Raw genomic sequence first — 23,588 nt, forward strand, 5'->3', positions numbered from 1 at the left:
CCCCCATCCCCATGTCCTTTGTCCCCCATGTCCCCTGTGTCCCCCCTCATGTCCCCCTGTCTCCCTCATCCCCTCTGTGTTCCCAGTGTCCCCAATGTCCCCCATGTCCCCCCATCCTGTCTTTCCCCCTTGTCCCCTCCATGTCTTCTGCACCCCCCAGTGTCCCCGATGTCCCCCCATGTCCCCAATGTCCCTCATGTCCCTTGTCCCCATCCTGTCTGTCCCCCATGTCCCCAATGTCCCTCATGTCCCTTGTCCCCCATTCTGTCTGTCCCCCATGTCCCCCCATGTCCCCCCATGTCCCCAATGTCCCCATCCTCTCTGTCCCCCATGCCCTCTATCCCTCATGTCCCCTATGTCCCAATGTCCCGTGTCCCCCAGTGTCCTCCCTGTCCCTTTTGTCCCCCCAATTTAACCTCGTGTCCCTCCGTGTCCCCTCTGTCCCCTCCTCCCCCCCCATGTCCCCTTGTGTCCCCTCCTGTGTCCCCGTGTCCCCAGATGCCGGGACGGACTCTCCGGGAAGGCGGGGGGGGGCACCATGCAGGGCTGGTTCCCGGTGCCCATTCCCAGTGTCCATTCCCGGTTCCCATTCTTGGTTCCCGGTGCCCATTCCCAGTGCCCATTCCCGGTTCCCGGTGCCCATTCCCAGTTCTTGGTTCTTGGTGCCCATTCCCGGTGCCCATTCTCGGTTCCTGGCGCCCATACCCAGTTCCCGGTGCCCATTCCCGGTTCCCAGTGCCCATTGCCGGTGCCCATTCCCTGTTCCCGGTGCCCATTCCCGGTTCCCAGTGCCCATTCCCGGTTCTCGGTGCCCGTTCCCGGTTCCCGGTGCCCATTCTTGGTTCCCGGTGCATGTTCCCGGTTCCCGGTGCCCATTCCCAGTGTCCATTCCCTGTCCCGGTGCCCATTCTTGGTTCCCGATGCCTGTTCCCGGTTCCCGGTGCCCATTCCCAGTGCCCATTTCCGGTTCCCGGTGCATGTTCCCGGTTCCCAATCCCGGTGCCCGGGGCAGTCCCAGTTCCCAGTCCCGGTTCCCATTGCCCGGGACTGTCCCGGTTCCCATTCCCGGTCCCCAATCCCGGTCCCCAATCCCGGTGCCCTGGGCTGTCCCAGTTCCCAATCCCGGTTCCCATTGCCCGGAACTGTCCCGGTCCCCATTCCCGGTTCCCAATCCCGGTCCCCAGTCCCGGTGCCCTGGGCTGTCCCAGTTCCCAATCCCGGTTCCCATTGCCCGGGACTGTCCCGGTCCCCATTCCCGGTTCCCAATCCCGGTCCCTATTCCCGGTGCCCGGGGCTGTCCCAGTTCCCAATCCCGGTTCCCATTGCCCGGGACTCTCCCGGTTCCCAATCCCGGTGCCCGGTAGGGGCGGTGCGGGACTGTTTATGCAGTCCCTGTCCCATCGCGGTGCCCGTTCCCGGTTCCCAATCCTGGTGTCCGGGACGGTCTCTGTTCCCATTCCCGGTTCCCAATCCCGGTTCCCGGTGCCACGTGGGAGCGGTGCGAGGTGTACATGGACTCTGTCCCGGTTCCCAATCCCGGTGCCCGGGGCCGTCCCGGTTCTCAGCCTCAGTTTCCAGCCCCGGTTCCCAATCCCTGTGCCTGTTCCCGGTTCCCAATCCCGGTGCCCGGGGCCGTCCCGGTTCTCAGCCTCAGTTTCCAGCCCCGGTTCCCAATCCCTGTGCCTGTTCCCGGTTCCCAATCCTGGTGCCCAGTGCGGTCTCGATTCCCAATCCCGGTTCCCGGGACGGTCCCAGTTTCCCATCCCAGTGCCAATTCCCGGTGCCCGGGAGGGGGCGGTGCGGAGTGGGACGGGGGTCTCTGTCCAATCCCTGTGTTCGGTTCCCACTCCCGGTTCCCAGTCCCGGTGCCCGGGGCGATCCCTGTTCCCAGCCCCGCTTCCCAGTCCCTGTTCCCATTACCGGGCCGGTCCCGGTGCCCGTTGCTCGGGGGGGGGGGAGGGGGGGGTTCTGTCCTATCTCTGTGACCAGTTCCCGGTTCCCGTTGCCCAGGGTGGTCCCGGTTCCCAATCCCGGTTCCCGATACTGGTTCCCATTGCCCGGGACGGTCCCCATTCCCAATCCCGGTGCCCAATCCCGGTTGCCACTCTCCGGGGCGGTCCCGGTGCCCCATCTCGGTTCCCATTCCCGGTTCCTATTACTCGTGTCTGTCCCGGTGCCCGTTGCCCATTCCCGGTTCCCAATCCCGGTTCACATTGCCCGCGACGGTCCCGGTTCCCAATCCCGGTGCCCCATCCCGGTTCCCATTCCCGGTTCCTATTACCCGTGTCTGTCCCGGTGCCCGTTGCCCATTCCCGGTTCCCATTGCCCAGAACGGTCCCAGTTCCCAATCCCTGTGCCCCATCCCGGTTCCCAGTCCCGGTTCGCATTGCCAGAGTCTGTCCCGGTGCCCGTTGCCCGTTCCCGGCTCCCAGTCCCGGTTCCCATTGCCCGGGACGGTCCCGGTGCCCCATCCCGGATCCCAGTCCCGGTTCCCATTGCCCGTTCCCATTGCCCGGGGTGGTCCCGGTTTCCAGTCCCTGTTCCCATTGCCCGGGGCGGTCCCGGTGCCCAATCCCGGTGCCCAATCCCGGTTCCCAATCCCGGTTTCCGTTGCCAGGGGGGGAATTAGTCTCTGTCCCGGTGCCCGTTGCCCGGGGGGGGGTTGGTCTCCCTGTCCCGGTGCCCGGGGGGGGGTTGGTCTCTCTGTCCCGGTGCCCGTTGCGCGGTGGGGGGTTGGTCTCTGTCCCGTTGCCCGGGGGGGGCCGGTTGGTATCTCTGTCCCGTTGCCCGGGGGGGGGTTGGTCTCTCTGTCCCGGTGCCCGTTGCCCGGAGGGGTTGTTCTCTGTCCCGGTGCCGGTGCCCGGGGGGGAGGTTGTTCTCTCTCCCGTTGCCCGGGGGTGGGTTGGTCTCTCTGTGCCGGTGCCCGTTGCCCTGTGGGGGGTTGGTCTCTGTCCCGGTGCCCATTGCCCGGGGGGGGCCGGTTGGTATCTCTGTCCCGGTGCCCGGGGGGGAGTTGGTCTCCCTGTGCCGGTGCCCCTTGCCCGGAGGGGGTTGTTCTCTGTCCCGGTGCCGGTGCCCGGGGGGGAGGTTGGTCTCTGTCCCGGTGCTCGGTGGGGGGTTGGTCTCTCTGTCCCGGTGCCCGGGGGGGGGGTTAGTCTCCCTGTCCCGGTGCCCGTTGCCCGGTGGGGGGTTGTTCTCTGTCCCGGTGCCCGGTGGGGGTCGGTCTCTGTCCCGGTGCCCGGAGGGGGTTGTTCTCTGTCCCGGTGCCCGTTGCCCGGGGGGGGTTGGTCTCTGTCCCGGTGCCCGGAGGGGGTTGTTCTCTGTCCCGGTGCCCGTTGCCCGGGGGGGGTTGGTCTCTGTCCCGGTGCCCGTTGCCCGGTGGGGGCTGGTCTCTGTCCCGGTGCCCAGAGGGGGCTGTTCTCTGTCCTGGTGCCCGTTGCCCCGGGGGGGGGGGGGGATTGTTCTTTGTCCCGTTGCCCGGAGGCGGGGGGGGGGGGGGTGTTGGTCTCTCTATCCCGGTGCCGGTGCCCGGTGCCCGTTGCCCGGGGCGGTGCCGGGAGGGGCGGTGCGGGGTGTCCCGGTGTCCCGGGATGCGGGCGCTGAGGGCGCTGCGGTTCCGTAGGTTCCACACCGGGCGGACGATGGCGGCGGCGGCGACGGCGGCGGCTGCACCGGGAACGGCCCCGGGAGCGGCCCCGGGACACCGGAGCCCCGTGCTGAGCCTCGGTACCATGAACCCCGCGATCCGCAGGGTGGAATACGCCGTGAGGGGCCCGATCGTCACCCGCGCCCTTCAGCTCGAGAACGACCTACGGCAGGTACCCCAAAACCGGGACACCCCCAAACCGGGACACCCCAAACCCCCCATACGGGGATACCGGGACCCCCCCAAACCGGGAACCCCAAAACCCCCAAAGCAGGAGACCCCACCAAACCCCCAGACTGGGATACCGGGACACCCCCAAACCGGGACACCCCAACCCCCTCAAACGGGGATACCGGGACACCCCCAAACCGGGACACCCCAAACCCCCCATACGGGGATACCGGGACACCCCCAAACCGGGAACCCCAAACCCCCCAAACCAGGAGACCCCACCAAACCGTCAGACTGGGATACCGGGACACCCCCAAACCGGGACACCCCCAAACCGGGACCCCCAAAACCTCCAAACTGGGACAACCCAAAATCCCCCAGACCGGGACATTGGGACACCCCCAAACCGGGAACCCCCAAAAACCCCAAACCGGGAACCCCCAAACCCCCCAGACTGGGACACCCCCAAACCGGGAGACCCCACCAAAACCCCAAACCGGGATACCGGGACACCCCCAAACTGGGAACCCCAAAACTACCCAAACCGGGATACTGGGACAATCCCAAACTGGGACACCCCCAAACCGGGGACCCCAAACCCCCAAACCGGAAACCCCATAGTACCCCAAACCAGGAGACCCCACCAAACCCCCAAACTGGGAGACCGGGACACCCCCAAACCGGGACACCCCCAAACCGGGAACTCCAAACCCCCAAACTGGGACACCGGGACATCCCCAGTCCAGGAGACCCCACCAAACCCCCAAACTGGGATACCGGGACACCCCCAGACCGGGAACCCCAAAACCCCCAAACCAGGAGACCCCACCAAACCCCCAGACTGGGATACCGGGACACCCCCAGACCGGGAACCCCAAAACCCCCAAACCAGGAGACCCCACCAAACCCCCAGACTGGGATACCGGGACACCCCCAAACTGGGAAACCCCCAAACCGGGACCCCCAAAGCCCTCAAGCTGGGACACACACAACCCCCTAGACTGGGGCATTGGGACACCCCCAAACCGGGACCCCCCAAAAACCCCAAACCGGGAACCCCCCAAACCCCCCAAACCGGGACACTGGGACACCCTCAAACCGGGAAACCTAAAATCCCCAAACTGGGACCCCCCCAAACCGGGACCCCCCAAAAACCCCAAACCGGGAACTCCCCAAACCCCCCAAACCGGGACACTGGGACACCCCCAAACCCGGAAACCTAAAATCCCCAAACTGGGACACCCCCAAACCGGGACCCCCCAAGACCCCCAAACCGGGAACCCCAAAGTACCCCAAACTGGGAGACCCCACCAAAACCCCAAACCAGGATACCGGGACACCCCCAAACCGGGAACCCCAAAACTACCCAAACCGGGATAATGGGACACCCCCAAACTGGGACACCCCCAAACCGGGGATCCCAAAACCCCCAAACCGAGAACCCCATAGTACCCCAAACCGGGAGCCTCCACCAAACCCCCAAATTGGGAACCCCAAAACCCCCAAACCGGGAACCCCAAAGTACCCCAAACTGGGAGACCCCACCAAACCCCCAAACTGGGAGACCGGGACACCCCCAAACCGGGAACCCCAAACCCCCCAACTGGGACACCGGGACATACCCAATCCGGGAGACCCCACCAAACCCCCAAACTGGGATACCGGGACACCCCCAAACCAGGAACCCCAAAACCCCCAAACCAGGAGACCCCACCAAACCCCCAGACTGGGATACCGGGACACCCCCAAACTGGGACACCCCAAACCGGGACCCCCCAAAACCGGGACCCCCAAAATCTCCAAACTGGGACACCCCCAAACCCCCCAGACTGGGACATTGGGACACCCCCAAACCGGGAACCCCCCAGAACCCCAGACTGGGACACTGGGATACCCCCAAACCGGGAACCCTAAAACCCCCAAACTGGGCCACCCCCAAACCGAGACCCCCCCAAAACCCCCAAACCAGGAAGCCCAATGACCCCAAACTGGGAGACCCCACCAAACCCCCAAACCGGGATACTGGGACACTGCCAAACTGGAACACCTCCAAACTGGAACCCCAAACCCCCAAATTGGGAACCCCAAAGTACCCCAAACTGGGAGACCCCCAAAAACACCCAAACCGAGATACCAGGACACCCCCAGACTGGGACACCCCAAAACCCACAAACCGGGATCCCCAAACTACCCCAAACCAGGAGGCCCTCCAAATCCCCAAACTGGGATACCGGGACACCCCAAACTGGGAACCCCCAAACCCCCAACTGGGAACCCCAAAGTACCCCAAACCGGGAGGCCCCACCAAACCCCCAAACTGGGATACCGGGACACCCCCGAAACCGGGAACCCCAAAACCCCCAAACAGGGAACCCTAAACTACCCCAAACTGGGAGACCCCACCAAACCCCCAAACCGGGATACCGGGACACCCCCAAACTGGGAACCCCCAAACCCCCAACTGGGAACCCCAAAGTACCCCAAACTGGGAGACCTCCCTAAATCCCCAAACCACGATACCAGGACACCCCCAAACCGGGAACCCCAAAACCCCCAAAACGGGACACCCCAAAACCACCCAAACTGGGATACTGGGACACCCCTAAACTGGGACATCCCCAAACTGGGAATCCCAAAACCCCCAAACCGGGAACTCTAAAACCCCTAAACTGGGACACCCCCAAACCGGGAACCCCCAGGCCCACCAAACTGGGAACCCCAAATCACCCCAAACTGGGAGACCCCCAAACCCCTGAACCGGGAACCCCCCCAAGCCCTCAAACCATGACACCCCCAAACCTGAACCCCCAAACCGGGACTCCCCAAAAGCCCCCAGACCGGACATCAGGACACCCCCAAACGAGGAATCCCCAAAACCCCCAAACCGGGACACCCCAAAACCCCTCAAACCGGGACACCGGGACACCTCCAAACTGGGAACTCTAAAACCACCAAACTGGGAACCCCCAAACCCACCAAACTGAGAACCCCCCAAAACCCCCAAACTGAGACACCGGGACACCCCCAAACTGGGAAGCCTAAAACCCCAAACTGGGAGCCCCCAAACTGGGACACCCTGAAACCGGGACACCCCAAACTCCCCCAAACTGGGACACCCCGAAACCCCCCAAACCGGGAACCCCAAAACTCCTCAAACTGGGACACCCCCACACCGGGACACCCCCGAACCCCCAAACTAAGACACCTCCAAACCTGGAACCTCAAAACCCCCAAACTGGGACACTGGGATACCCCCAAACCAGGAACCCCCAAAACCCCCAAATTGGGACACCCCCACACTGGGACACCCCAAAACTGGGACACTGGGACACCCTCCAAACGGGGAACCCCCAAACCCCCAATACAGGGACACCCCCAAACTCCCAATACAGGGACACCCTGAAACTGGGAACCCTGAAACCACCAAACTGGGACACCCCGACCCTCCAAAACTGGGAACCCCCAAAATGGGACACCCCAAAACTGGAAACCCCGAAGCCCCTGAAACTGGGAACCCCCAAAACCGGGACATCCCTAAGCCCCCCAAACTGAGAACTTCTAAACCAGCAACCCCAAAACTGGGACACCCCAAAACTGGGACACCCCAAAACTGGGAACCCCCCCAAGCCTCCAAAACTGAGACCCCCCAAAACTATGCAAGCCTGAAAACCCCAAACCAGGACCCCCTAAAAACTGGGACACCCCAAAACCATGACACCCCAAACCCACCCAAACTGGGAACCCCCAAACCAGGAACCTCAAAACCTCCAAAACTGGGACACCCCAAAACTGGGAAACCCCAAACCAGGAGCCCCCGAAAGCGGGAGCCCCAAAACCCCCAAAGGGAGAACCCTCATAACTGGGAACTGCTAAACCAGGAGCCCCCAAAACTGGACACCCCAAAACCAAGCACCCCAACACCAGGAACCCCCAAAACTACCCAAACTGGACCACTCTGAAACCGGGACACCCCAAAACCAGGACATCCCAGCACCATGAACCTCAAAATCCCCCAAACCTGGGAATCCCGAAACCAGGACACCCCAAAACTGGGATACCCCAAAAAACAGGCACCCCAAAACTCTAGACACCCCAAAATACCCCAAACCAGGACATCCCAATTCTGAGACACCCCAAAATTCTGGATGCCCCCAAAGCAGAAACCCCCCAAACCAGGACCCCGAACACTGGGAACCCCCAAACCAGGAACTCCTCTGTGAGCCCCCTTCAGGGTCCCCCCCCCCAAACTGGGTCACCCCAAAAACTGGAGACCCCCAAAACTGGGACCCCCCTAAACAAGGACCCCCTCTAAGGGCACTGCCCCAAACCAGGACACCCCAACACCAGACACCCCCAAACTGGGAACCTCCAAACTGGGACCCCCTCAAACTGGGAACCTCCCAGGAACCCCAAAACTCCAAACCAGGGAACCTCCTGGGAACTCCAAAACTGAGCACCCCTCACCCCTCCAAGAACCCCCAAACCTGGGAACCCCAAACTGGGAATCCCAATCCGAACTGGGAACCCCAAAGCCCCAAACTGGAAACCCCGAAACTGAGACCTCCCCTCTGGGAATCTTCAACCTGGGAACCCCAAAACTCAGGAACCCCAAAACTGGGTGCCCCCTCACCCCCCAAATTTGTGATTCCACAATCCAGCACCCCAAAACCCAGCCCCCCCCCCCCATTGGATCCCCCGGCACCCCTAGATCCAGGGGACCCCCAAACGCAGCACCCCAAAACCAGGGCTCCCCCACCCATTGGACCCCCCCGACACCCCTAGATCCAGGGAACTCCCAAACCCAGAACCCCAAACGCAGGCCCCCTCACCCATTGGACCCCCTCAGGCCCCCCCCAGATCCAGGGGACCCCCAAACCCAGTACCCCAAACCCAGGGCCTCCCACCCATTGGACCCCCTCAGGCCCCCCCAGATCCAGGGGACCCCCAAACCCACTACCCTAAACCCAGGGTCCCCCACCCATGGGACCCCCCCAGGCATCCCTAGATCCAGGGGACCCCCAAACGCAGCACCCCAAAACCAGGGCTCCCCCACCCATTGGACCCCCCCCGGCATCCCCAGATCCAGGGGACCCCCAGATCCGGCACCCCAAACCCAGGGCCCCCCCCCAGGCACCCCCAAACCCAGGGTGTCAGGGTGTCCCATGAGTATTGGGGTGTCTCCTGGGTGTCGAGGTGTCCGTTGGGTGCTGGGATGTCCCCTGGGTGTCCCCTGAATGCTGGGAGGATCCCATGGGTGTCGGAGTGTCCCATGGGTGCCGGGGTGTTCCCTGGATGTCCAATGGGTGCTGGGGTGTCCCCTGGGTGTCACCCATGTGCTGGGGTGTCCCTTAGGTGCGGGGTGTCCCCTGGGTGTCCCCTGAGTTCTGGGAGGATCCCATGGGTGTCGGAGTGTCCCATGGGTGCCAGGGTTTCCCCTGGATGTCCAATGGGTGCTGGGGTGTCCCCTGGGTGTCACCCATGTGCTGGGGTGTCCCTTAGGTGCGGGGTGTCCCCTGGGTGTCCCCTGAGTTCTGGGAGGATCCCATGGGTGTCAGAGTGTCCTATGGGTGCTGAGGTGTCCCCTGGGTGTCACCCATGTACTGGGGTGTCCCATGGGTGCCGGGGTGTCCCTTGGGTGCCGGGGTGTTCCCTGGGTGTCCCCTGAGTGCTGGGAGGATCCCATGGGTGTCAGAGTGTCCTATGGGTGCTGAGGTGTCCCCTGCGTGTCACCCATGTGCTGGGGTGTCCCATGGGTGCCAGGACATCCCTAGGTGTCCCCCAGGTGTTGGGGTGTCCCATGTGGGTCTCCTGGGTGTCCCCTGGGTGTCCCCTGGCTGTTGGGGTGTCCCATAGGGGTTCCATGGATGTGGGGTGTCCCTTGGGTGCAGGGGCGTCCCCTTAGTGTCCCCTGGGGGCCGGGGTATCCCCTTGGGTGTCCCCTGGGTGTCAGGGTGTCCCCTGGCTGCTGGATGTCCCCTGGGTATTGGGGTGTCCCCTGGGTGTCCCAGGGTGTCACACAAGGGTCCCCTGTGTGTGGGGGTCCCCCGGGTGTCCCATGGTGTCAGGGTGTCCCATAAGGGTCCCCTGGGTGTGTTTGGGTCCCCTGGGTGTCCCCCCGGGCGCCAGGGTGTCCCCTGAGTGTCCCCTGAGTGTCGGGGTGTCCCAGTCCTCCCTGTTGTCCCCCCCCCCGGCTGGCCTCACCCTGGCTCTCCCTGTCCCTGTCACCCAGTCCTGTCACCCTTGGGTGCTGAGGGGGGGGGGGCGGTTGGGTTTCCTTGCAGACACCGTTGGGGACCCCAATCACCCATGGGTGACAGCAGCCCTGGGGACACTCAGGGACCTCCTTGTTGTCCCCACAGGCTGTGCCGCCCCCGCCCCCCCCCCCCCTTTGTCACCCATAGGTGCTCTCAGCCCCTCCCCCCCACCCTTGGGTGACAGCCGGGACAGAGTCCGGTGGCCAAAGTCCAGGGCTGGTGGCCTGGCACGGGACTGGGGGGTGGGGCTTGGGACGGCTGAGCTGTCCCCAAGGTCCCCATGTCACCAAGGTCCCCGTGTCACCAAGGTCCCCGTGTCCCAATGTCCACAGTCTCCATGTCCCACTGCTCCCAATATCCCACTGTCCCCATGTCCCCACTGTCCCCTATGTCCCCACCACCCTCCTGGGGTCCCCAAGTCGCATTGTCCCCATGTCCCAGAGTCCCCAGGATCCCCATTGTCCCCACCACCCTCCTGGGGTCCCCATGTCCCACTGTCCTCAATGTCCCCAGGGTCTCCAGGGTCCCCAATGTCCCCATATTCCCCTACCCTGGGGTCCCCATGTCGCATTGTCCCCATGTCCCAGAGTCCCCAGAGTCCCCATTGTCCCCACCACCCTCCTGGGGTCCCTATGTCCCACTGTCCCCATTGTCCCCACTGTCCCCGTGTCCCCAGTGTCCCCAGGGTCCCCAGGGTCCCCAGGGTCTCCAGGGTCCTCACTGTCCCCACCACCCCCTGACCCTGGTCTTCTTGTCCCTCATCCCTGTCCCTGTCCCCATCCCTGTCCCCATCCCTACACCAGTCCCTTGTCCCCATCCCTGTCCCAAATCCCTCTCCCTTGTCCCCATCCCTGTCCCTGTCTCCATCTTTGTCCCAATCCCTGTCCCACCCCGTCCCTGTCCCCATCTTTGTCCCCATCCCTGTCCCAAATCCCTGTCCCACCCCTGTCCCCATCTTTGTCTCTATCCCTGATGCTATTCCTGACCCTGTCCCTTGTCCCCATCCCTGTCCTTGTCCCTATCTCCGATGCCATCCCTGTCCCTGACTCTGTCCCTGTCGCCATGCCTAGCCCTGTCCCTTGTCCCCATCCCTGTCCCCATCTCTAATGCCATCCATGTCCCTGTCCCCATCTTTGTCCCTGTCCCTCATCCGCATCCCTGTCCTTGTCCCCATCCTTGTCCCCATCTTTGTCCCCAACTCTGATGCCATCCCTGTCCCTGTTCCTGTCCCTTGCCCCCATCCCTGTCCCCATCTTCAACCCCGTCCCTGATGCCATTCCTGACTCTGTCCCTGTCACCAACCCTGACCCTGTCCCTGACCCTGTCCCTTGTCCCCACCCCCATCACTGTCCCTGTTCCCCTCTCTGATGCCATCCCTGTCCCTGTCCCCATCTCTGACGAAATCCCTGTCCCTGTCCCCATCTCTGACGCCATCCCTGCCCCTGTCCTTGTCCCTGTCCCTGACCCTCTCCCTGCCCCTGTCCTTGTCCCTGTCCCTGACCCTGTCCCGTGTCCCCATCCCTGACGCTGTCCCTGTCCCCGTCCCCTTCCCTTCCCTGTCCCTGTCTCCATCTGTGACCCTGTCCCTGTCCCTGTCTCCATCTCTGATGCCATCCCTGTCCCTGTCCCCATCCCTGTCCCTGTCCCCATCTCTGATGCCATTCCTGTCCCTGTCCCCATCCCTGTCCCCATCTCTGATGCCACTCCTGTCCCTGTCCCCATCCCTACCCCTGTCCCCACCTCTGGTGCCATCCCTGTCCCTGTCCCCATCCCTGTCCCTATCCCCATCCCCATCCCTGTCCCTGTCCCCACCTCTGATGCCATCCCTGTCCCTGTCCCTGTCCCTGTCCCTGTCCCTGTCCCTGTCCCTGTCTCCTTCCCTGTCCCTTCTCCCCATCCCTGTCCCTACCTCTGATGCCATCCCTGTCCCCATCCCTGTCCCTTGTCCCCTCAGGGTGTCCCCAAGCCCTTCTCCGAGGTGATCAAGGCCAACATCGGCGATGCCCACGCCATGGGACAGAAACCCATCACCTTCCTCCGCCAGGTACCGGGCTGGGAGGAGGTGACACCGCCTTGGGTGACACCACCTTGGGTGACACTACCTTGGTGACACCACCTTGGTGACACTCGCTGCTGACCGTGTCCCCCCCGCCAGGTGACCGCACTCTGCCTCTACCCAGAGCTCCTCTCCCAACCCTCCATCCCTGAGGATGCCAAGAACCGCGCTCGACGCCTCCTCGACGCCTGCGCCGGGCACAGCGCCGGTGAGCGCCCACGGGGAGGTGACAAAGTCCCCCGTTGTGTGTGTGTCCCCATGACCCGGTGTCACCCTGGTGTCCCCTCTGCCAGGTGCCTACAGCGTCAGCCCCGGCATTGATCTGGTGCGGGAAGACGTGGCGCGTTTCCTCCAGCGCCGCGACGGCGTCGCCGCCGACCCCCAAAACATCTTCCTCTCCACCGGTGCCAGCGATGCCATTGTGGTACGAGGCGGGGACAACGATGTCCCCAATGTCACCTCCCCGTCCCGGGCTGGGTGCCACCGCTGCCCATTCCCACGGCGAATGCCCACAAAGGCACCTTTGTGCCGGCGTTGGCACCGGCTCCGGCACAGGAGCTGCCAAGACTGAGGGGGTGGTGGCGTTGGGGACGATGTGTCCCTGCTGTCCCCACGCCTCCTCCTTGTCCCCACGGCTCCGTACCAGCTCCCTGTCCCCAGTGCCACCGCGACTGGGCTCTCCCACACTGGCCCTGTCCCCAGGGTGTCCCCAGGCTGTCCCAGAGCCCCCATCATCCCTGTCCCCATGGTGTCCCCATTGTCCTCATGCCATCCCAGAGCCTCCGTCATCCCTGTCCCCATGGTGTCCCCATTGTCCCCACACCATCACAGAGCCCCCATCATCCCTGTCCCCACGGTGTCCCCATTGTCCTGAGGCCATCCCAGAGCCCCCATCATCCCTGTCCCCATGGTGTCCCCATTGTCCCCAGGCCATCCCAGAGCCCCCATCATCCCTGTCCCCATGGTGTCCCCATTGTCCCCAGGCTATCCCAGAGCCACCATCATCCCTGTCCCCATGGTGTCCCCATTGTCCCGAGGCCATCCCAGAGCCCCCATCATCCCTGTCCCCATGGTGTTCCCACGCTCACCTTGTCCCCAAGGTGTCCCCATCATCCCTGTGCCCCCATCATCCCTGTCCCCAAGGTGTCCCCATGCCCCCCCATCCCTGTTGTCATCGCCTCTGTCCCCACATCATTCTTATGCCCACACCCTGCCTTGTCCCAACACCATCACATCCCCATGACCCCCACAACCTCCTGCCCCTCACCATCCCCAAGATCTCCATCTCCACAACCCCCTGTTCCTCCCCATCCTCCCCATCCCCATGACCTCCACCTCCACACCCTCACCATCCCTATGACCTCCATCTCCACAACCCCCTGTCCCTCACCATCCCCATGACCTACATCCCCACAACCCCCTGTCCCTCACCATCCCCATGACCTACATCCCCACAACCCCCTGTCCCTCACCATCCCCATGACCTCCATCTCCACACGCTCACCATCCCCATGACCTCCATCTCCACAACCCCCTGTTCCTCCCCATCCCCATGACCTCCATCTCCACACCCTCCCCATCTTCGTGACCACCATCTCCACAACCCTTGGTTTCTCACCATCCCCATGACCTCCATCTCCACAACCCCCTGTCCCTCACCATCCCCATGACCTCCATCTCCACAATCCCCTGTCCCTCACCATCCCCATGACCTCCATCTCCACACCCTCACCATCCCCATGACCTCCATCTCCACACCCTCACCATCCCCATGACCTCCATCTCCACAACCCCCTGTCCCTCACCATCCCCATGATCTCCATCTCCACAACCCCCTGTTCCTCCCCATCCCCATGACCTCCATCTCCACAACCCCCTGTCCCTCACCATCCCCATGACCTCCATCTCCACAACCCTTGGTTCCTCACCATCCCCATGACCTCCATCTCCACAACCCCCTGTCCCTCACCATCCCCATGACCTCCATCTCCACAACCCCCTGTCCCTCACCATCCCCATGACCTCCATCTCCACAACCCTTGGTTCCTCCCCGTCCCCATGACCTCCATCTCCACACCCTCCCCATCTTCGTGACCACCATCTCCACAACCCTTGGTTTCTCACCATCCCCATGACCACCATCTCCACAACCCCCATCCCTCACCATCCCCATGACCTCCATCTCCACAACCCCCTGTCCCTCACCATCCCCATGACCTCCATCTCCACAACCCCCTGTCCCTCACCATCCCCATGACCTCCTTCTCCATAACCCCCCTGTCCCTCACCATCCCCATGACCTCCATCTCCACACCCTCACCATCCCCATGACCTCCATCTCCACACGATCACCATCCCCAAGACCTCCATCTCCACACCCTCACCATCCCCATGACCTCCATCTCCACACCCTCACCATCCCCATGACCTCCATCTCCACAACCCTTGGTTCCTCACCATCCCCATGACCTCCATCATCTCCACAACCCTTGGTTCCTCACCATCCTCTTGCCCTGCAGACCATCCTGAAGCTCCTGGTTTCGGGTTCGGAGGGGACACGCACGGGGGTGATGATCCCCATCCCTCAGTACCCCCTCTACTCAGCGGCCATCGCCGAGCTCAGCGCCGTCCAACTCAACTACTACTTGGATGAGGAGCACTGTTGGGCGCTGGACGTGGCCGAGCTGCGCCGAGCGTTGACCGAGGGACGACGGCATTGCTGTCCCCGTGTCCTCTGCATCATCAACCCCGGAAACCCCACCGGTATCAACCATTGGGCGCCCACCAACCACGCTGAGACTGGACGCTAGGACTGGGACCACTGGGGATGGAACTGCTGGGTTGGACTGGGACCTCTGGGCTGAGATCTCTGGACTGGACTGGGACTCCTGAACTGGGAATCATGGGCTGGACTGGGACACCAGGACTGGGACCGCTGCGACTGCACTGGGACTGGACTGTGACCCCAAGACTGGACTGGGACCTCTGGTCTGGGAATCCTGGACTGGGACACCAGGACTGGGACCACAGCGACTGGGACCGCAGGACTGGACTGGGACCACTGGGACTGGACTGGGACCCCAGGACTGGACTGGGACCACTGGGCTGGAACCCCAGGACTGGACTGGGACCACTGGGCTGGGAATCCTGGACTGGGACACCAGGACTGGGACGACAGTGACTGGGACCCCAGGACTGGACTGGGACCACTGGGACTGGACTGGGATCCCAGGACTGGACTGGGACCACTGGGACTGGAATGGGACCCCAGGACTGGACTGGGACCACTGGGCTGGAACCCCAGGACTGGACTGGGACCTCTGGGCTGGGAATCCTGGACTGGGACCCCAGGACTGGGACGACAGTGACTGGGACCCCAGGACTGGACTGGGACCACTGAACTGGGAACACTGAACTGGGACCACTGTGACTGGGACTGGGCTGGAACCCCAGGACTGGACTGGGACCTCTGGGCTGAGATCCCAGGACTGAACTGGGACTCCTGAGCTGGGAACTCTGGGCTGAACTGGGACACCAGGACTGGAAAGCCTGACCAGGGACACCAAAACTGGAGTAGGACACCAGGACTGGGACCACTGCGACTGGAACCACTGGGACTAGACTGGGACCCCAGGACTGGACTGGGACAACTGGGCTGGGACACCACAAGTGGGACCACTGGACTGGGACCCCAGGACTGGGATTCCAAGACTGGGTTGGGACCCCTGGACTGGGATCACTGGGCTGGAACCCCTGGGTTAGACTGGGAGCACTGGGCTGGGACCTCAAGGCTGGGACCCTGGGACTGGGCTGGGAGCCCTGTACTGGGATCACTGGTCTGGGGGCCCTGGACTGGGACAGCACAAGTGGGACCACTGGACTGGGACCCCAGGACCGGGACTCCAAGACTGGGTTGGGACCCCTGGACTGGGAACACTGGGCTGGGACCTCTGAACTGGGCTGGAACTCCTGGACTAGAGAGGGAGCACTGGGCTGAGACGAGGACTGGGCTGGGACCTCTGGGCTTGGACCTTTGGACTGGACTGGGAGCCCAGGACTGGGATCACTGGGCTGGGAACCCTGGACTGGGACGTCAGCACTGGGACCACTGCGTCTGGGACCCCAGGACTGGACCGGGACCACTGGACTGGAAACACTGGGCTGCGACACCAGGACTGGACTGGGACGTCTTCGCTGGGAACACTGGACTGGGACCACTGTGACCGGGACTGGGCTGGAACCCCAGGACTGGACTGGGACCTCAGGGCTGAGATCCCAGGACTGAACTGGGACTCCTGAGCTGGGAACTCTGTGCTGGATTGGGACACCAGGACTGGAAAGCCTGACCTGGGACACCAAAACTGGAGTGGGACACCAGGACTGGGACCACTGAGACTGGAATCACTGGGACTAGACTGGGACCCCAGGACTGGACTGGGACCACTGGGCTGGGACACCACAAGTGGGACCACTGGACTGCGACCCCAGGACTGGGACCCCAGGACTGGGACAGTCCAAGACTGGGTTGGGACCCCTGGACTGGGATCACTGGGCTGGAACCCCTGGATTAGACTGGGAGCACTGGGCTGGGACCTCAAGGCTGGGACCCTGGGACTGGGCTGGGAGCCCTGGACTGGGATCACTGGGCTTGGAGCCCTGGACTGGGACAGCACAAGTGGGACCACTGGACTGGGACCCCAGGACCAGGACTCCAAGACTGGGTTGGGACCCCTGGACTGGGAACACTGGGCTGGGACCTCTGAACTGGGCTGGAACCCCTGGATTAGACTGAGACCACTGGGCTGGGACCTCAAGACTGGGACCTCTGAACTGGGCTGGGAGCCCTGAGCTGGGACACCACAAGTGGGACCACTGGACTGGGACCCCAAGTCTGGGACTCCAAGACTGGGTTGGTACCCCTGGACTGGGATCACTGGGCTGGGACCTCTGAACTGGGCTGGAACCCCTGGATTAGACTGGGACCACTGGGCTGGGACCACTAGACTGGGACCCCGGGACTGGGCTGAGACCTCTGGGCTTGGACCTTTGGGACTGAGCTTGGAGCCCTGGACTGGGACACCACAAGTGGGACCACTGGACTGCGACTCCAGGACTGGGACCCCTGGACTGGTTCTCCAGGACTGGGTTGGGACCCCTGGACTGGGATCACTGGGCAGAGACCTCTGAACTGGGCTGGAACCCCTGGATTAGACTGGGACCATTTGACTGGGACCCCAGGACTGGGCTGGGACCTCTGAGCTTGGACCTTGGAACTGGGCTGGAAGCCCTGGACGAGGACCCCTGGACTGGGATCACTGGGCTGGGACCTCAAGACTGGGACCCTGGGACTGGGCTGGGAGCCCTGGACTGGGATCACTGGGCTGGGACCCCTGGACTGGGACCCTTGGACTGGGACTCCAGGAGTGGGTTGGGACCCCTGGACTGGGAACACTGGGCTGGGACCTCTGAACTGGGCTGGAACCCCTGGACTAGACTGGGAGCACTGGGCTGAGACGAGGACTGGGCTGGGACCTCTGGGCTTGGACCTTTGGACTGGACTGGAAGCCCAGGACTGGGATCACTGGGCTGGGAACCCTGGACTGGGACGTCAGCACTGGGACCACTGCGACTGGGACCCCAGGACTAGACTGGGAGCACTGGGCTGAGATGAGGACTGGGCTGGGACCCCTGGGCTTGGACCTTTGGACTGGACTGGGAGCCCTGGACGGGGACCACTGGACTGGGAGCCCTGGACTGGGACCACTGGACTGGGAACCCTGGACTGGGACACCACAAGTGGGACCACTGGACTGCGACCCCTGGACTGGGATCACTGGGCTGGAACCTCTGAACTGGGCCGGAACCCCTGGATTAGACTGGGAGCACTGGGCTGGGACCTCAAGACTGGGACCCCGGGACTGGGCTGGGAACCCTGGACTGGGATCACTGGGCTGGAACCCCTGGACTGGGACCAAGTGAGACTCCAGGAGTGGGTTGGGACCCCTGGACTGGGAACACTGGGTTGGGACTTCTGAACTGGGCTGGAACCCCTGGACTAGACTGGGAGCACTGGGCTGGGACCTCAAAACTGGGACCCTGGGACTGGGCTGGGAGCCTTGGGCTGGGTTGGACCCCCCCAAACCCAACCAGTGGTGGGACCACGATGTCCCCTGACGCCGTGTCCCTCAGGACAGGTCCAGAGCCGTCAGTGCATCGAGGATGTCATCAAGTTCGCCTTTGAGGAGAAGCTCTTCCTCATGGCTGATGAGGTCAGTGGGACCTGTGGGGTGCCCCTCATCCTTGGGAGAACCCCAACATCTGGCTGACACCCCATTGGCCAACCCTTAGGTCTACCAGGACAACGTCTACGCCAAGGGCTCGGCTTTCCACTCATTCAAGAAGGTGCTGTTTGAGATGGGGCCACCCTACTCGGAGGTGGTGGAGCTGGCCTCCTTCCACTCGGTCTCCAAGGGCTTCATGGGAGAGTGAGTCCCACCACCCTGCTCACCTTGGACCCCTGGCTACTGTCCCCTGGGTCCCATGGGTCCAAGGGATGTCACAGAACTGGGATGGGGACAGGGCTGTAGCCCCATGTGTCCAAGGGTGGAGACAGTGATGCCACCACCTCATGGATTCACTGAGGTGTAGATGGTGATGCCACCAGCCCATGGATGCCATGGGTTTGGGACAGTGATGCTATGGCCCTGTGGATCCCTGGGATGGAGATGGTGATGCCACCACCTGATGGATGCTATGGGTTTGGGATGGGGATGCCACCATCCCATGGAACCACCTGGGGTGGAGATGGTGATGCCACCACCCCATGGATCCACTGAGGTGTAGATGGTGATGCCATCACCCCATGGATCCACCTGGGGTGGAGATGGTGATGCCAACGCCCCATGGATCCACCTGGGTTGGAGGTGGTCATGCCACCAACCCTATGGATCCAGCTGGGGTGGAGTTGGTGATGCCACCAACCCTATGGATCCACCTGGAGTGGAGATGGTGATGCCACCACCCCATGAATCCACCTGGGGTGGAGATGGTGATGCCACCACCCCATGGATCCACCTGGGGTGGAGATGGTGATGCCACCACCTGATGGATCCACCGGGGGTGGAGATGGTGATGCCATCACCCCATGGATCCAGCTGGGGTGGAGATGGTGATGCCGTGGCCTTGTGGGGTCCCTTTGGTCTCTGCCCTTCATGTCCCTGTGTCCCCTGGAGCTCTGTGGATGCTGCCATGGTCCACGTCATTCCAGATGCGGCTTCCGTGGTGGATACGTGGAGGTGGTGAACATGGACCCTGAAGTGAAGCAGCAGTTGGCCAAGCTGGTGTCCGTGCGTCTGTGCCCGCCCGTGCCCGGGCAGATCCTGCTGGACACGGTCATTAATCCACCACAGCCTGGAGAACCCTCCTATGAGCTCTTCATGAAGGTATAGGATGGAGATGGGGAGGGGATGGAGATGGAGATGGAGATGGAGATGGAGATGGGGATGGGATGGGATGGGATGGAGATGGGGATGGGATGGGATGGGGATGGAGATGGAGATGGAGATGATGGAGGTGGAGATGGAGATGGAGGTGGAGATGATGGAGATGAGATGGAGATGGAGATGGAGATGGAGATGGAGATGGAGATGGAGATGGAGATGGAGATGGAGGTGGAGATGGAGATGATGGAGATGAGATGGAGATGGAGATGGAGGTGGAGGTGGAGATGATGGAGATGAGATGGAGATGGAGGTGGAGATGGAGGTGGAGATGATGGAGATGAGATGGAGATGGAGGTGGAGATGGAGATGGAGATGGAGATGGGATAGAAAGGACACATCCCCAGCCTGGCTGTCCCGGCAGGAGAAGCAGGAGGTGCTCAGCACCCTGGCGCACAAGGCCCACCTCACCCAGGAGATCTTCAACCGCACACCCGGCATCCGCTGCAACCCCGTGCAGGGCGCCATGTACTCCTTCCCTCGCATCGAGCTCCCACCCCGCGCCGTGGCCGCAGCCGAGGTCTTGGGGGGCTGATGGCTGGGGTGGAGGGTGGTGGAGGGTTTGTTGGGGGGCAGAGATGGGGGTCACAGGGGGTGGAAGGGATGAGGTCCCACCATGGCGCTGGATCAGCCCCAAACCCCTCTTCCCAGTTGTGAGGTGGTGGATGGAAGGAGAAGGAGTCTCATGTGGTTGATGGGTTGAGTGGAGGGCAGTGGAGGGTTTGTTGAGGGGCAGAGATGGGGGTCACAGGGGGAGGAAGGGATGAGGTTCCACCATGGGGCTGGACCCCCAATCCAAGTCCTCTCTTCCCAGTTGTGAGGTGGTGGATGGAAGGAGAAGTGGTCTCGGGTGGCTGATGGGTTGAGTGGAGGGTGGTGTAGGGCTGGTTGGGGGTCAGAGATGGGGGTCACACAGGGAGGAAGGGATGGGGTCCCACCATGGCGCTGGATCAGCCCCAAACCCCTCTTCCCAGTTGTGAGGTGGTGGATGGAAGGAGAAGGGGTCTCATGTGGTTGATGGGTTGAGTGGAGGGTTTGTTGGGGGGCAGAGATGGGGGTCACACGGGGAGGAAGGGATGGGGTCCCACCATGGCGCTGGATCAACCCCAAACCCCTCTTCCCAGTTGTGAGGTGGTGGATGGAAGGAGAAGAAGTCTCATGTGGTTGATGGGTTGAGTGGAGGGCTTGTTGGGGGGCAGAGATGGGGGTCACAGGGGGAGGAAGAGATGAGGTCCCACCATGGGGCTGGACCCCCAACCCAAGACCCCTCTTCCCAGTTGTGAGGTGGTGGATGGAAGGAGAAGGAGTCTCATGTGGTCGATGGGTTGAGTGGAGGGTTTGTTGAGGGGCAGAGATGGGGGTTGCAGGGAGAGGAAAGGATGGGGTCCCACCATGGCGCTGGATCAACCCCAAACCCCTCTTCCCAGTTGTGAGGTGGTGGATGGAAGGAGAAGGAGTCTCGGGTGGTCGATGGGTTGAGTGGAGGGTGGTGGAGGGTTTGTTGAGGGTGGTGGAGGGTTTGTTGGGGGGCAGAGATGGGGGTCGCAGAGGGACGAAGGGATGAGGTCCCACCATGGGGCTGGACCCCCAACCCAAGACCTCTGTTTCCAGTTGCAAGTTGGTGGATGGAAGGAGAAGGGGTCTTGGGTGGCTGATGGATTGGGTGGAGGGTGGTGGAGGGCTGGTTGGGGGGCAGAGATGGGGGTCACAGGGGGTGGAAGGGATGAGGTCCCACCATGGTGCTGGATCAACCCAAACCCCCTCTTCCCAGTTATGAGGTGGTGGATGGAAGGAGAAGGGGTCTCATGTGGTCGATGGGTTGGGTGGAGGACTTGTTGGGGGGCAGAGATGGAGGAAGAGATGGGGTCCCACCACGGGGCTGGATCCCCACCTTGAGAAGGTGATAGGAGAAGAGGTCTTGGGTGGTTGATGGGTTGGGTGGAGGGTGGTGAGGTTCTTGTTGTGGGGCAGAGACGGGGAGTGGGTGCTGTGGGGTGTCCCTGAGTTCTGCCCCACGTGTGTGGGTCTGAGCCCCTCTGGTCATGGTACTGAGCTCCAGTGGTGTCCTCAGGCGCAGGGTCAGGCCCCGGACATGTTCTTCTGCATCAAACTCCTGGAGGAGACCGGGATCTGCGTGGTCCCCGGCAGCGGCTTCGGCCAACGCCAAGGCACCTTCCACTTCCGGTGGGTCTTGGAGCTCCAGGGTGGGAGGAAGGGATGGGATCCCACCATGGGGTTGGATCTCCAACCCAAGACCTCCTCACCCAAGTTATGGGGCAAAGGATGGAAGGAGAAGGGGGTTTGGGTGGTTGGTGGGTTGGGTGGAGAGTGGGGAGGGCTTTGTTGAGGGTCACGGTTGGAGGAAGGGATGGGGTCCCACCATGGAGCTTGAGAAGGTGGCAGGAGAAAGGATCTTGGGTGGAAGAAGCATTGGGTGGAGGGTGGTGAGGGTCTTGTTAGGGGGCAGAGATGGGGCTCAGGGCTGGAGGAAGGGATGGGGTCCCACCATGGGGTTGGATCTCCAACCCAAGACCTCCTCACCCAAGTTATGGGGTGGTGAGTGGAAGGAGAAGGGGGTTTGGTGGTTGATGGATTGGGTGGAGGGTGATGAGGCCTTTGTTGAGGGTCATGGTTGGAGGAAGGGATGGGGTCCCACCATGGGGTTGGATCTCCAACCCAAGACCTCCTGACCCCAGTTATGGGGTGGTGGGTGGAAGGAGAAGGGGGTTTGGGTGGTTGGTGGGTTGGGTGGAGGGTGGGGAGGGCCTTTTTGAGGGTCACGGTTGAAGGACCCCAACCCCAAGACCTCCTGACCCCAGTTATGGGGTGGTGGGTGGAAGGAGAAGGGGGTTTGGGTGGTTGATGGGTTGGGTGGAGGGTGATGAGGGCTTTGTTGAGGGTCACGGTTGGAGGAAGGGATGGGGTCCCACCATGGAGCTTGAGAAGGTGGCAGGAGAAAGGATCTTTGGTGGAAGAAGCATTGGGTGAGGGTCTTGTTAGGGGGCAGAGATGGGGCTCAGGGCTGGAGGAAGGGATGGGGTCCCACCATGGAACTGGATCTCCAACCCAAGACCTCCTGACCCAAGTTATGGGGTGGAAGGAGAAGGGGGTTTGGTGGTTGATGAGTTGGGTGGAGGGTGGGGAGGGCTTTGTTGAGGGTCACGGTTGGAGGAAGGGATGGGGTCCCACCATGGAGCTTGAGAAGGTGGCAGGAGAAAGGATCTTGGGTGGAAGAAACGTTGGGTGGAGGGTGGTGAGGGTCTTGTTAGGGAGCAGAGATGGGGGTCAGGGCTGGAGGAAGGGATGGGGTCCCACCATGGGGTTGGATCTCCAACCCAAGACCTCCTGACCCAAGTTATGGGGTGGTGAGTGGAAGGAGAAGGGGGTTTGGTGGTTGATGGATTGGGTGGAGGGTGGGGAGGGCCTTGTTGAGGGTCACAGTTGAAGGACCCCCAACCCAAGACCTCCTGACCCCAGTTATGGGGTGGTGGGTGGAAGGAGAAGGGGGTTTGAGTGGTTGATGGGTTGGGTGGAGGGTGCTGAAGTTCTTGAGATGGTACCAACCCCCTATCTCCACCCTAGGATGACCATCCTGCCTCCCACCGAGAAGCTTCAGATCCTCCTGGAGAAGCTCAGCACCTTCTACACCAAGTTCATCAAGGATTACTCCTAACGCCGACGTTCCTCCACCCTGGGACCTCTCAGTACCCACCACCCCACACTCCCCACCGGTCCCGGGTGCCGTGGGTGGGGTGGTCTTGGTGGTCTTCAAGTGCCTTCAACCTCTTTGTGCCTTCTCAAGAGGGGACACGAGGGTACCCAGTGTCCCGGGGCTGGTCCCCTCCCTGCTGTCCCCGTGTCTCTTGGTGGGGACGGCACCGGAATGGTGGGAAGGGATGGTGACCCCCTTGGAGACTCCTCCAATAAAAGGATAGTGACCAGCCAGGTGGAGATGTGTCACG

At 62.6% G+C, this 23,588-nt stretch overlaps 1 protein-coding gene across 5 annotated transcripts; it reads left to right on the forward strand.

The window, feature by feature from the left end:
• The first annotated feature begins 3,100 nt into the window (after positions 1-3,100).
• GPT (glutamic--pyruvic transaminase) lies at positions 3,101-23,572 on the forward strand. Of its 5 annotated transcripts, none has more exons than XM_054058948.1 (12): positions 3,101-3,117; positions 3,623-3,818; positions 12,026-12,115; positions 12,227-12,335; positions 12,421-12,551; positions 14,647-14,890; positions 18,317-18,396; positions 18,476-18,612; positions 19,395-19,569; positions 19,991-20,146; positions 21,698-21,810; positions 23,209-23,572. In XM_054058948.1, exons 2-12 carry the CDS (start codon positions 3,642-3,644, stop codon positions 23,297-23,299), a joined length of 1,503 nt encoding a protein of 500 aa, XP_053914923.1. In that variant the 5' UTR covers positions 3,101-3,117; positions 3,623-3,641; the 3' UTR covers positions 23,300-23,572. The 5 variants fall into 5 exon arrangements, with proteins under 5 accessions (XP_053914923.1, XP_053914921.1, XP_053914922.1 ...); XM_054058946.1 differs by lacking the exon at positions 3,101-3,117 and adding an exon at positions 3,303-3,312; XM_054058947.1 differs by lacking the exon at positions 3,101-3,117 and adding an exon at positions 3,362-3,378.
• The last annotated feature ends 16 nt before the right edge of the window (positions 23,573-23,588 follow it).

Source organism: Cuculus canorus, chromosome 2, assembly GCF_017976375.1.
Source record: "Cuculus canorus isolate bCucCan1 chromosome 2, bCucCan1.pri, whole genome shotgun sequence".
Taxonomy (NCBI): Eukaryota; Metazoa; Chordata; class Aves; order Cuculiformes; family Cuculidae; genus Cuculus; species Cuculus canorus.

Excerpts from the sequence above, each read along its gene's own strand:
- GPT (XM_054058945.1), top strand. The coding sequence starts at position 3,591 with ATGCGGGCGCTGAGGGCGCTGCGGTTCCGTAGGTTCCACACCGGGCGG. Across the intron at positions 12,116-12,226 it reads CCATCACCTTCCTCCGCCAG|GTGACCGCACTCTGCCTCTA; the intron begins GTACCGGGCTGG and ends CCCCCCCGCCAG. Across the intron at positions 20,147-21,697 it reads GCGCCGTGGCCGCAGCCGAG|GCGCAGGGTCAGGCCCCGGA; the intron begins GTCTTGGGGGGC and ends TGGTGTCCTCAG.